The sequence below is a fragment of the Puma concolor genome, chromosome B2, assembly GCF_028749965.1.
Source record: "Puma concolor isolate L17-30 chromosome B2, mPumCon1.1.hap2, whole genome shotgun sequence".
Lineage (NCBI taxonomy): Eukaryota > Metazoa > Chordata > Mammalia > Carnivora > Felidae > Puma > Puma concolor.
Genome location: NC_141671.1, coordinates 119,368,261 through 119,382,297, shown reverse-complemented (window position 1 = coordinate 119,382,297; position 14,037 = coordinate 119,368,261). Strand labels below are relative to the sequence as shown.

The window sequence follows — 14,037 nt, the reverse complement described above, 5'->3', positions numbered from 1 at the left end:
TAGCACCCCAAGAGAAGAACTGTCATTATTTTGGTTAAGTTTCTTTCCATAATATTCTTTAAAAAACAATACCAGACATCATACAGAATAGTCAACCTGAGTTTTTTCACTTGCCAATGTTAAATATTTTTCTTAAATATTTACCATCATATAGAGTAATTTACTTTACCTACATCTTACTGTGCTTGTTTGCAATCTTAAATACTATAAACTGCTATGTTTTCCTTATAGTTTTTATCCTTGCATATTCCCTTTGGTTAATTCTCCTAACATAAATTCCCAGGACTGAGATTCTTGAATTAAAGGGTAAACAACCTTCAAGACTTTTGTGCTTCACCAAACTGCTCTTTAGTGGCCGAGATACGTTCTATTCCTACCAGCTACACATGAAAAAGAATACATGAAAAATACAAGAAAATACACGAAAAAAATAAACTTTCCATGCACCTAAACCAAAACACTTATTTTTTGTTCAATTCTGACCAATTTGATTTTTAAAAATAGTATCTTGCTTAGTTCTACATTTCTTTGAATCACTAGCCTAGGTTATCTAAAAAATACTTCTAGTCCTAAAATACTCTGATTGCTTTATGACTTCTACTATCACACCAAGGACAATTAATAGGAAAATACACTTGAAAAAGGTTAACAGACTCTGCACTGTTTATAATTTCCAAACCACTGCATGATTATATAATCTTAAAAATAGCTAATTAAACATTAAAATTTCTGTTTTATACAAAACCACATTGATACACGTTTTCCATGTTCTTCTATAATTTTTTATATATTATTACAGATAGTTGAATATGTGATTTATTTTTTGTTTTTAAAGTTTTTAATGTTTATTTATTTTTGAGAGAGAGAAAGAGAGAGAGCATAAGTGGGTGAGGGGCAGAGAGGGAGACATAGAATCCGAAGCAGGCTCCAGGCTTCGAGCTGCCAGCACTGAACCCGATGTGGGGCTCGAATCTATGAACTGCGAGATCATGACCTGAATGAAGTCAGGTGCTTAACCAACTGGGCCACCCAAGCGCCACAATATTTATTTTTTTAAAGAGCATAAATTTCGACTCCTAGAGTTTAGGGCTGTGACTTAGTTCTGCCACTGCCAGAATTAATAAGTAATTCATCAACTCTTCCTGAGCCTCTGCTTCCCAGATAAAATTGTGATTGTCACATAAACCCCCTGCACTGTCACCACCACATATGTTGAATAGTGGAAGAACGCTGTTAGCTGGTAAGGGCCGGCAAGACACCACGTAGATCTAACATCTTGCTGTTTTCGCAGTGAAGTAAGTGGAATGAACAGGGCTCTCATTTGAGGGCGAAGGAAACACAGAAGCCAGAACCAGAGATAACTTCTAGCTCCTCACCTGGAACCACTGTTACACTTCACTTCATCACCCGGGACACGACAGACCGAAGCCACCTTCCTGAACATTCGCTTACCCTCGGAGAGGTACTTCGCTTTTATTAATCCAAATCTAATTAAAACCTGACTTTCTTATACAATCATTTCTCTTTCCTTGTCCTATATGAAAGGGCTATCCTTCTTTACTTTTCTTCTGAAAATTCTACATCTAATATAACCCCATCAAAATTAATCTTCAAGTTTTCAAAAAAAGAGCATTGTATTGGAGAATGACGCACTGTATTCAGAAGAAATCCCTTTCTTACCTATGACTTTTCACATTCTGAGTGTGTGCTCGGAAAAAGAAAGTAGATACAACATATTAAATGTCAGTCATAACTAAAGAGAACTTCTTGCATAGATTAAAGGAAAACACTGGATAAATACTGACAAAGATGTACAGCCACTTTATTTTCATATTCCTGTAGTCTTACTGATTTAATTCTAGGACTTCACAAATTAAGTATCTGCCGAAGTTTCCATCCAAGTTATCTTGTAACAAAAGACAAAACAGAACCACAACAGAGAACACTCACTTTTATTCGGTGATCATCCGTGTCTGCAACTGTTGCTACTCTAATAAACATAGGATTTCTCTTGTCTATGACTTCAAGCTTCATTTTTTTCTGGAATCCATGTGGAGGTTTCTGCCATACAGAAAATTTTACATGGTAAGATTCAGAGGAAGAGAAAGTAGGCTCTGTGTCACAAAGACAGAATAATAAGCTATTTACAGAATTGACCTTCAAACTCCCAAGTTCCTACAGTAGCTTTGGACCTCATTGTCCTTATCAAAAAAAAGACACAATCCCAAATCACACGGCCAAACCCTGAAGCAAGAGAAACAGCCTGAGCACCCAGCCGGAGGAAACAGAAAGCAAAAGACCTTAAGAGAAAATGCAAAATATTGTGGATATTTGATTAGGCATAGGGAAGGCAAGAAGTTTTTCTCATTAGTTAGAAGGAGGTGTCTTGAGGGGCGGGGCACCTGGGTGGCTCAGTCGGTTAAGCCTCTGACTTTGGCTCAGGTCGTGATCTCACCTTTTGTGAGTTTGAGCCTTGCGACGGGCTCTGTGCTGACAGCTCAGAACATGGAGCCTGCTTTGGATTCTGTGTCTCCCTCTCTCTCTGCCCCTCCCCTGCTCATGCTCTGTCTCTCTCTCTCTCAAAAATAAATAAACATTAAAAAAAAATTCTTTTTACAAAAAAGGAGGAGGCATCTTGGCAAAAATCAACAAGCATAAAAATTATTTATGAAAACAGAAGAAAGAACATTAAAGTGGCAGAGATGTGACAGAGACTAGAAATGGCCATGAGAACAAAAAGCAGGAGACGTCTTTAGAAAAAGAAAATTAGCCATCAAAACGTATGGGATGAAATCACTCTTGTAAGAACAGGAATGAGAAAGGAAGACCTCTCCTCCCACACCTTAGCTAGCTCCACCTCAGGACTCAGCAGAAACCTGTAAACCTCTGGAAAAGTTGCAGGATGTCGAAGGCAAGCTCAAGGGTATGTTGGGTAAATTGCTTAAACCATCTGAGCCTCACACCCCTGTTCTGTGAAGTGGTTGTAACAAAACTGTGGCTCGGAGAATTAAGTGTGAAAATTACGCAAAGGATAAAAAACAATCAATGCCAGGCACCTAAAGGCCAAACTAAGGAAATCGTAGTTTTCTCTCAGGTCTCAGTGTGACACGAGATATGCAGACTGATCTCGATACGATTTTATCGAGTTCAAGCAAAGAGCGATGCGGTTCTTTGTATAGCTTGAGATAAAGTTAGACAGTCAGGTAAAAATTCCTAAGTAAGGCAGAACTCTAATTATCCATTTTTAAATCCTAAATTTACTATCAGATGGACCATACACATTCTTTTACATGGCTTTTCTTCACATAATATACTTCTTTTCTCAAAAATATTTCATGTTCTTTTTTTTCCTATTATTTGGGCCCATATCCCTAATTAATCCTATCATTAGAAACCCTAGCAATTTATACACAATAAATCATTTTAAAAAGTGTTACTTACGATAGACTATGCTACATTAAAAACATTCTTAAAATTCTTAACATATTCTTCTTTAAATTTATGAAAAAATAGAAATAATTAAGCAAGCTGTTAGAAAAACGAAAAAAATTTCAAATGCCTCTCATCACTTATTCTTCCCTTGCCGAGAAATGAGGTTTCCTTTGAATCTTAACAAGTTATATGTAAGATGCAAGGACTCTGGGTTAGAAAGATACTACAATAAAAGCAAATGGCCTTATATTTTGATAATCAAACATGCTGATTAATAGCAATAAAAAGAAAAACAGCATGTCAGCTTGCCATAAACAAATCCAAAGGAATTCTCAAACACAATTTTTATTTTTAAAAAAAAATTTTTTTTTTCCAACGTTTATTTATTTTTGGGACAGAGAGAGACAGAGCATGAACGGGGGAGGGGCAGAGAGAGAGGGAGACACAGAATCGGAAACAGGCTCCAGGCTCCGAGCCATCAGCCCAGAGCCCGACGCGGGGCTCGAACTCACGGACCGCGAGATCGTGACCTGGCTGAAGTCGGACGCCCAACTGACTGCGCCACCCAGGCGCCCCTCAAACACAATTTTTATTAGAAAACAGTGTCCTGCCTTGTTTTGGTTTTTCGGAGTATCTAGCTGGAAAAACAGAAGTTTGCTGTAAGATCACAACAACTCATTCCACACCAATTCAAGCAGTTATTTTCCATGGAGACAAGTTCAAAATGAGGCCAACGACAAAAAAATCTCTGTAATAATTTTGACTTTCAAAATTGTAAGAAGTCAAAAACATCTTTTGTGGTCTTCTGTTTCCCTCCTCTTCCTCTTTCTGGCTCAGTAGTACCGTCTCTGTTCTGCAATTTCAATGAATGAACACTATTGCCAACACAAATGAATGAAATAGTGCAAAATGTATCAACTCACCACTTTGAAAGCTCTTGCAGGGGCAGGTAAAGAATTGGTTTCTTCTAAGTATTTATCCCAAGAAAAATGTTTCACATTTGGATAACCTAAGAAAAAAGCAAACCCTGTTAGGTTTAACCAGAATGACAGAACCACAAACTGACCTATAAAATTATGAGATATTGTTACCATAATCTAGGAAATTACGTTCATGTTCCAAATAACTTTAAAGTGAATAACACACTCAGACCTAACTGTAATAATTACTTTCCTCTTGATCATGACTCCTCTTCTATCTTCTAAATGAAAATATAACATATACGTATATGTATAATTTATATTCTTGGTAAGTCCTATATACAGATATACACACACTAACAAAAATGCCCTTTAATGTGCAATTCTTCTTCTACTAATATAAAATCTCATGCACACAAAGACAAATGCACAGCTGTCAATGAAAAAGTGTAAAAATAAGCTTAATAACAATATAGAAAATGTGCACATATATATATAGTACATATGAAATAGAAAGCATTTATTAAAAAGAATAAAGCAGACTTACATACACTAATATGTGAAATATTCCAGATATGTCATCATACTGTTAGGTCAAACAAGCACAATCAAGTCATGGAACACTATTCATAAAATAAAATATGCAGAAAGAACTATCCCTCCTTCCTCCTGCCCCCTTTTGTTTCCTCCAGAGTCCAAAATCCATTAGGCAGACATGAGCAGGAATTAATAGTGACTCAGTGTGGTGGGAAACTGGCTACTTAAAAAGGACTGAAAAAATTTGTAAATATACTGCAGATAAAGGAAGGCAGATTTCTCACTGACCGAAAAAATAGAGAAAGTAGGAAACTAGAATAAACTTTGTGGTCTTGGATATGAATTGGAGCTAAGGATATAATTCTTTGTTTTCAATGTCGAAATAGGTACAGAAATATGCATTAATATAACTTTTTTACATGAACGTATTTCCTAACTATACCCTCCGAGAGAACAGAGGCAGCGTCACCCCGTAGCCATCACCACATCCACTGTTTAGATTTTAGCTTGAATCAGGGAAAGTACGAGATAAGCCTTGCTGTGCCAGAAAGAATGAAGTTCTCAAAGAACATGTCAAAGGACATGGTAACTGACTTAAAGGGACTCCCACGGACCAAATCTGGGAAAATCGGGACATGAAAGTAAGCAATGCTGGTTATGGCTTATAACCCCTTGATGAAAATAGTAATATATGAATCCATGCAGACGGAAATAAATTAACCAATGAATAAAGAGGAAGATGAAAAAGCTATTCTTTGCAGAATAATAACAACTGCTTATGTACAAGGAATGATGGTATAAAAAATCAGCATTTAGCAACTGTCAGAATAATAATTCATACGAGAAATATCAACAGATGTTAAAACTAGTGAGTGACATGGGGATGAAGCACAGGGTATTTACACAATCTCCAAGTATCTCTCCACAAAATACTTAGTACTTACAGAGAAAAAAATAACTATGTTAGCGGAGAAGTGAAGAAGTAATTGACCATCTTGGTCAATTAACGGTAAAAGATCAATACTGAGACAAACTGACATCCGCTCAGGATGCAGGGAGAACATGGTGCTGTTTCTGTGATGTTCCTGCCCAAATACAGAACCTGGATCCAATCATGAGGAAACGCCAAGCATACCCAAATTCAGCAGCATTCTACAAAATGACTAATCTCAAATTCCCAAACACACTGACGTCATGAAAGTCGAGGAGAGCCTAACTGAAGGAGAGTAGAGGGATATGACAACCGAGTGCAATGTCTGATCCTTTTGCTACAAATGGCATCACTGATACAACTGATGAACTTGAATGAGTCTCTGGGTCAAGGGTATCGATGACTTCCATACTATTCTTTCAACTTTTCTGTACATTTGAAATTATTTCAAAGTAAAAGCTTAAAACTTTTTTTTTAATGTTTTATTTATTTTTGAGAGAGACAGAGAGAGTGCGAGTGGGGGAGGGGCAGAGAGAGGAGGAAACACAGAATCCGAAGCAGGCTCCAGGTTCTGAGCTGTCAGCACAGAGCCCAATGTAGGGCTCGAACTCACAAACTGTGAGATCATGACCTGAGCCAAAGTCAGTCACTTAACCGACTGAGCCACCCAAGCGCCCCACAAAATAAAAGTTTAAAAAGTATGCAAATATATTTCTATAAATACAAATATTTTACAACATATTTTTAAGGAATGTATCTTGCCCAGTTTAAATAATATTAAAGCTGATTGTACACGCATGGGTGTTTGTGTATAAACAGAGGCAGAATGATTTTTCTGGAGAGATACAAGGACAAACTCAAACTATTATGAGACAGAACAACTGTTGTCTCTATTTTCAGTCTAAATTTAAAAAAAAAAATTTTTAATGTTTATTTTTGAGAGAGAGAGAGAGAGACAGAGCGCAAGTGGGAAAGGGGCAGAGAGAGACACACACATACAGAATCCGAAGCAGGCTCCAGCCTGAGTGTCAGCACAGAGCCTGACACGGGGCCTGAACTCACGAGCTGTGAGATCATGACTTGAGCTGAAGTCGGACGCTTAACCGACTGAGCCACCCAGGTGTCCCAAACGTTCTAAATTTTTAAAAACAAGCATGTATTAATGCATAATTGGATAATTCAAAATAAAAATCATTTTAAAAAGTCATAAAGGCTTTAATTTTGGAAACAGGAGATAATGCTACATATTTGGGGAAAAAAATGAATGTGGGGAGTCCAGCAGGGCTGATCCATGAATTAACAGGAGGGGCAGAAGAGCTGCTGTCTAGGAATAGCAAGTGACTAGGGTCCTTCTCAGACGGGACATCAGAGACCCTGCCAGGAAGCTGCCCTCAGGGACAGGGACTGGACAAAGGGCATCTTTTTTGTCATAGCACCAAGGTAATATCAGCATAGGCCTTACAAACCGTTATTTGACAGTTTCTTTTTAAACTTGTGTGTGTGTGTGTGTGTGTGTGTGTGTGTGTGTGTGTGTGGTAAAATATACAGCATATAAAATATATGATTTTAACCATTTTTAGGTGTACAATCAGTGGTGTTTACTCATATTGCTGTGTTTGGCACTTTTGAACATGAAATTTAGATTTTTTAAATGTGTCAAAAAGCTATGTTTTTCTTCTCTTCCGCTGATATGAAAGTCCACAGAGGGAGACAGAGGACTTGGTGATCGGCTTCGCATTGGAAGTCAGCAAACATGCCTTACACCACCCATTCCCACGGTACTTAAGCCAGTGCTGTGACCACATAACCAAGCACTGTTACTCACTGGTTCTGTGTTTATTTACTAGACTTCTGATTATGACCATAAAGGTGGTGAAGAAAAAAAAAAAAATGGACCAATACCAAACTAGGAAATCCTTACAGCAACTCCGATGGTAACACTGACACCAGGTAAGTGTGCGATCGACATTCACTGACTGCTAACAGTGTGTGAGCCACAGGACACAGGAGAGCTGTCCAGGAAAACCTTCCAGGCAGCTCCATGTCTGAGCCAGGCAACTGTTAATGTCTTGCTTTACTAACACTTTATGGTTTAAGTTAAAGCTCTTTCATCTTCAAAACAGCTCTACAAATCAGTGAAGGACAAGGGCTTTGGTTCCTTAACCTAGGAGAAAACTCAGAAAGCCGAAGGGACTCATCTCAGGCATCCCTGGGATGGTTGGTCCCCTGGCTGAGGAAGTGATCAGACACAAAGACACAGCACCACGGAACTGGAAACAAGCTTCCCCATGAAATCAGCTATTCGAATGGAATGAGACAAGTATCGGAAGCTCTAAACTGAGGCTTTGATGCATCTGTGCTGCTGGCAACATCCACAAATTAGGTCTTAGCCAGCCGAGGGGCTACCCTTTGCCTGTGATGACGCAAGTTTGCATCACTCACGTGAGTACCCATAAGCAACAGGGCAGTTGATGCTCTGTATCAGCTGATGGCCCTGTCTTTTCACCCAATGATAGCCCTGGCACCTTCAACAGCGACACACTTGGAAACTCACTGTCTTGGTTATGATGAAGCCAAAGAATCCGTTCTTCGGCATAAGAAAATAAACTCAACATGACATAAAACAAAGAAACAATTCGTCAGCAGGTACACTGTTCTCCATCACAGAGACAGCGAAGCTGAGAAGGGGCCGCGGGGCCAGAGGCAGACGGCTGAAGTACCTGGAAACTGCAGAAAACGAACAAGAGGTACTACCAGCATAAAGGTGCAAAATCTGTTTTGGAGACTACACTCCAATAGAAAAAGGAAAACTGAATGTGTAAGTTCTGATCCAGGTTAAAAAAAAAAAAATCTAAAGCCTCAAGTACTCACTTAAATGTGAACATTGTACTTTTGTCACAATTGACTGTGACATGTGGGTCAAGGCTCCACCCACAAATGCGGTCCCCTATGTCCACTTCTCTACATTCACTAAAGCTTTAGACACCTGACTTCTGTGGTCAGATAATATATTTAAATGTGTATGAATGAAAAGTCTAAAAATGAATGACAACTTGGGAAATAAAGATCTTTTTAAAAAGAACTTCTCATTTTCCAAAGAAGACAACCTTTGATACTCTGTTGTGGACCAAGCCAATGTATATACTTTCAGGTGTATCAGGGGTCAGCAAACTACCACCTGACCAGCTGCCTGTTCTTTGCAAGTAAAGATTTACTGCAACGCAACTATGTTCATTCATTTCTTATCGTCTGGGCTGCTTTGTGCATTAAAACTGGAATTGAGTAGTTGTGACAGAGATGTGTGGCCTACAAAGCCAAAGTTATGTACTATCTGGCCCTTTACAGAAAAAGTTTGCAGACTCCTGATGCATATGAAGAATAATATTAGACACATAATAAACACAAACCTGGAGGAGTAATGAGTGTCCTTCTATGTTCTTTACACCACCCGACTGGATGAATGTGTGGGCTCGATGCTTCACACCTGTAGGTTATATAAATCACAAAACTGTAACGATCAGGATCAATTCTCAAATACAAATAAATGTGTACATAAATAATCATATACACAGGCAAGCTAAAGTTATTTCAGCATCTCTAAGGGCAAACGTGCAAGAAGCACGAAGCTCGATCACCCTCGAAAAACAAACACGCTTCTATCATCTGTTAGAATGGCAGCGGCCAGGTATTAAGAGGAGGTATTCCTTTCCTTTCCTCACCTCTTTCTTCTCCTCTCTCTCATCTTTCCTTCAGTCAGGCATGTATTTTTGCAAGACCTCTTTATCACTACGCCTTATCTGGCATCTGATTCGTTGCTCCTAATCAGACTTGTTCCATGTATTCCTCATCGTACACACAACTCATTTCATTCATTCATTTGCTCACTCACTCATTCAAACACTGAGTGCCTATAAAGCACCAGACACTGGGACAGGCGCTGAGGAGACAGCAGCACATAAAACACATACGAAGTTCCCGCTTTTGTGGAGTCTGCGGTATTCCGGGAAGAGATAGGAAACAAATTAACAAAATAAATACTCTGGTGGCACAACGCGATGCAGACAAGAGGTGGAAGAAGGAAGCAGAGAGCAAACATGGAAAGATACTCTTTTACACGGCACAGTCACAGCGGCCTCTCAAATAAGGTGACACCTGAAGAAAGTGGAGAAAGAACTGAGCCACTCAAATGCACACTAGAAAGCCAATCCATGCAGAGAGGACGCAAGTACAAAGGCTGTGTGTGAGGTGGGAGTCTCAGAGCTGGGTCAGGAACACACTGAGGGAAGCAGAGAACAGGAAATAGTACCAGGAAGGGCCTTTAGGCATGGTAAGGTCTTGGGATTTTATTCAGAGAAAAATGATGTTTACTACAGTATCATGTAGGGGGTTTTAGGCAGAAGAGTGGCACAATCTAATTCATGTTTTTAAAGTAATTATTGTGACTGTTTTGCAGACAACTAACCACATTGGAAACCGAGATGAGGCTGTGAGGAGGCTTTTGCAAGAGTTGATGATGGAGGCCTGAACCAGAGTGCTGGTGGTGAAGATAATAAGAAGCGATCATGTTTTTGGGTCTGTATTTTCAAGGAAGCACCAACAGGATATACTGGTAGATTTGATACAGAATGTGAGTGATGTGAAGAAGTCAGGAACATCCCAAGGTTTGGGGCAGGGGCCATCAGAAGAATGTAGGACCATTTCCTGAGATAGGAAGACTAGAGACACAGTCTATGGCATTCCAAATGGTGAATGGAGAGGTTTTTTGCTTTTTGTTTGTTTTATCAATATGTCTGACAAACAGGTAAAGAAGCCAAACAGATAATGAGCATGAAAATCTGGAGTTCAAACACAAGATCAAAGGTAAAGATGTAACTGTGGGAGCATCAGCATTTGGGATGATGTCTAAGGTCATGAACAGAGATGAAGCCATCCAGAGAATGAGTATAGAGAGAGAACAGAAGAAGTAGGAGGCAAAGAAGCCCAAGAAGAAATGACTAGAAAATAAGAGAAGGAAAGCAAGAAGAAAGAAATCAACTAAGTTAAATGCTCACGCTAGATCAAAGAACAAGAACTGATTACTGGATTTACCAATGTGAAGTTCATTAACATTCTTGGCAAGGGCTGTTCTGGTGGAGCTGGGAATAAGAAAGGGCAAAAGCTGGAAGAGGGTGGGTTTAAGAGAAAATGGAAGGACAGCAGACAGAGTCAGCTGGTACAGAAAACATATTCATTCAAGTAGCTGTTTTAAAAGGAAACAGAGACCTGTAACATTAGATAGCAAAAGGAAACTTTTGTTTTTTGTTTTTGTTTTTTCAAGTTGGGAGATACTCAGGGGGAAGCTGAGTGAAGAATATATGTAAATTCTCTGTACTACTTTTTTTAAAGTAAACTCTATCCCCAACGTGGGGCTCAAACTCATGACTGTGAGATCAAGCATCGCATGCTTTACCGACTGAGCCAGCCAGGCACCGCACTCTACACTATTCTTTAAGTTTAAAATTACTTTAAAATAAAACTCTTTTTAAAAGATGGGAAGTATTACTTCATTTATTCAAGAAATACATGCTGACCAACCATGATCAGGGTAGTGTTCTATGTGCTAGGGCTCCCCCAGTTATCAAAAAAACCTGCCAAATCCTTTCTCCTGTTTGGATACTGGTAGAAATAATCAACAAAGAGGGATGACCTGGTGAGGAAATGGAACCCTGTGTGTGAGACTGGGCCCCTGAGGCAGGGGCAGGCACACCCACCGTCACAGAGAGGGTCCTGTCGATGGGTAGAGATCAGGAATACACCCACCAGACAACAGTAGGAGCACGAGGACGCCTCCCCTGACTGTCTTTTTCTTCAACGACCAGGACACAAGGCTATCAGCGGAGAGGGAGGGTGGGAAATGGAGGTTAAGAGACGTCTGAGGGAAAAAGGAGTGGAACTGAGTGGTATGGAAGAACAGACAAGAGTCTGTTTAGTAGGATTGTGGGGCAGGCCTTAGGGCTCACCAGAGGTTAGCAGTCATGAATGTGAAGTGAGACCAGTGAGCATGTCGTGCCTTTCTCTAGCCACATTCAACCACTCAGGCACAAGCATGAGGTAGGCATAAAGTTAGTTGAACCAGGGTTGGGGTTTTGCCAGGCAAACACAACATAAGGCAGTGGAGGCTATAGTTACAAAGGAATAGTATAACAATACTACAAAATAAATGTAGAGGCATCTAGAGACAGATCACAATTAAAATCTGTAAAGGACAAAAAAAAGAAAAAAAAGAAAAAAAAGTTGGTAGAACAATCCCCATTGGTGTCCTCAAACATAAAGGGTGTAATGGAGTTAAAAAAGAAAATCAGGGCCAAACAGTCAAAATATTTAATGCATCATTAGCATACTGAAGACTGTGAAATTATACTATAAGCAAACAAGTTTCAAATTATTTAACCTAGCATTTCCTAAAGATACTTAACTATGAAACACTGCTTTAGTGGGCAATCCATTAACATCACGTGGAACACCAGTGTTCTGTAGAACACACTTTGGAAAACAGTGGTCTAATGGATGCCAAAGAGTCCAGTGTGCTCTTTTAACCAGATCTGTTGAGTCTATCCTGAAAGATCAGCAAGTCTCAACACAGCCCTCTGGATGGAAAACTAACAGATAGAAAGCCAGAAAGGTAACACAGTGGTTAGAGTTTCTGGTGAATAAAAAACATCTTATGACTAGTGAAAAACAAAGAACATTCTAAAAAATGCTCTAGGTGAATGGGATATAGTTACCTCTTTCAAACCAACTTACACATTAGTAGCCCTGAACAGTAAGTAACAAGTGAGATGAGATAGCTCCAATTTAATGTTGATTTTTCTCGGAATTATTTCAGTGAAAAATATCTTTAAATATTTATAAAGGTTTCTTCTTTCCTCTCCCTTTATTCACTTGTTCTCTCCTACCACCCTTCCTCACACTATTATTTTTCTTAAGCTATGTATTAGGGTTATGTGTGTATGTGTATGTCATTATTTTAGAAATGTGAAAGGAAAGCAAGCACTGCTAGGTCAATGTGAAGTTCATACAGCAATTGGTACATTTCTTACAATGATATATTTTCATAAAATGTTAATATAATTCCTTAAAACGCATTCTGTTGTGGGAATGCAAACTGGTGTAGCCACTGTGGAAAACAATACGGAAGTTCCTCAAACAATTAAAAATAGAACTACCCTATGATCCAGTCATCATACTCTTGGTTATTTATTCACAGAATACAAAAACACTAATTCACAAGGATATATGTGTCCTTTTGTTTATTGCAGCATTATTTACAATAGCAAAATTATGGAAGTAGCCCAAATGTCCATCACTGGATGAATGGATAAAAAAGATGAATGGATAAAGAAGGTATCCCATGATACACAATGGAATATTACTCAGCCATAAAGAAGAATGAAATCTCGCCATTTGCAACAACATGGATGGATCTAGAAAGTGTAATGTTAAGCAAAAGAAGTCAGAGAAAGACAAATGCCATATGACTTCATTCAAATGTGGAATTTAAGAAACAAAACAAAGGGGAAAAAAGAGACAAACCCAAAAATGGACTTAACACTAGAGAACAAACTGATGGTTACCAGAGGGGAGGTCTGGTGAGGGGATGAGTGAAACAGGTGAACAGGATTAGGGACACATTTGTCATGATGAGAGTAATGGGTAGAACTGCTAGATCACTATATTATGCACCTGAAAGTAATATAACACTGTATGTTAACTATACTGGAAATGAAATGAAATGAAATGAAATGAAATGAAATGAAATGAAATGAAATGAAATGAAATGAAATGAAATGAAATGAAATGAAATGAAACAAAATAAAAGTATTCTGTTATAAACTGTATAAACAAGGCTATAAAGCTCTATTTCTAGCTATTCTATTCTTTTCGGAGACAATCACTCATTACGGATTATTACTCATCATGTATTGCATAAATTTCAGAGAGATTGTTTTTCTTTTAGAGAAAGGTGTTAATTCATGTAGGGCTCATTAAAAATAATAAAAAAACATATACAACATTTCTAATATTTTTCTTCGGAGTCTAATACAGCCATCAAATAGTTTTTATAATTACCTGCCAGGCTTGTGGTGATTAAAGTAAGAACATGTGACATTGCTAATTCCTTTGATTTTATTGTGTTTCTCTATAAATCGCAATTTAGGAAAATACCGTGGTGTATCT

The 14,037-nt window shown here is 38.6% G+C and overlaps 1 protein-coding gene and 1 long non-coding RNA gene across 12 annotated transcripts in view; one reads left to right on the top strand and one right to left on the bottom strand.

Moving 5' to 3' along the window:
• Window positions 1-14,037, bottom strand: part of L3MBTL3 (L3MBTL histone methyl-lysine binding protein 3) — a 128,217-nt gene that overhangs the window by 54,443 nt on the left and 59,737 nt on the right. For all 11 annotated transcript variants that reach the window (XM_086707815.1, XM_086707809.1, XM_086707811.1 and 8 more), the window contains 3 exons: window positions 9,228-9,304; window positions 4,356-4,441; window positions 1,951-2,061 (listed from right to left, as the gene is read on the bottom strand). In XM_086707815.1, the coding sequence (XP_086563941.1) occupies window positions 1,951-2,061; window positions 4,356-4,441; window positions 9,228-9,304 (274 nt within the window). The remainder of the gene's footprint in view (window positions 1-1,950; window positions 2,062-4,355; window positions 4,442-9,227; window positions 9,305-14,037) is intronic.
• LOC147581202 (uncharacterized) lies at window positions 1,039-11,419 on the top strand. Its single transcript, XR_015251537.1, has 3 exons — window positions 1,039-1,462; window positions 7,668-7,770; window positions 10,274-11,419. It is a non-coding gene; the product is annotated as an uncharacterized LOC147581202 (long non-coding RNA).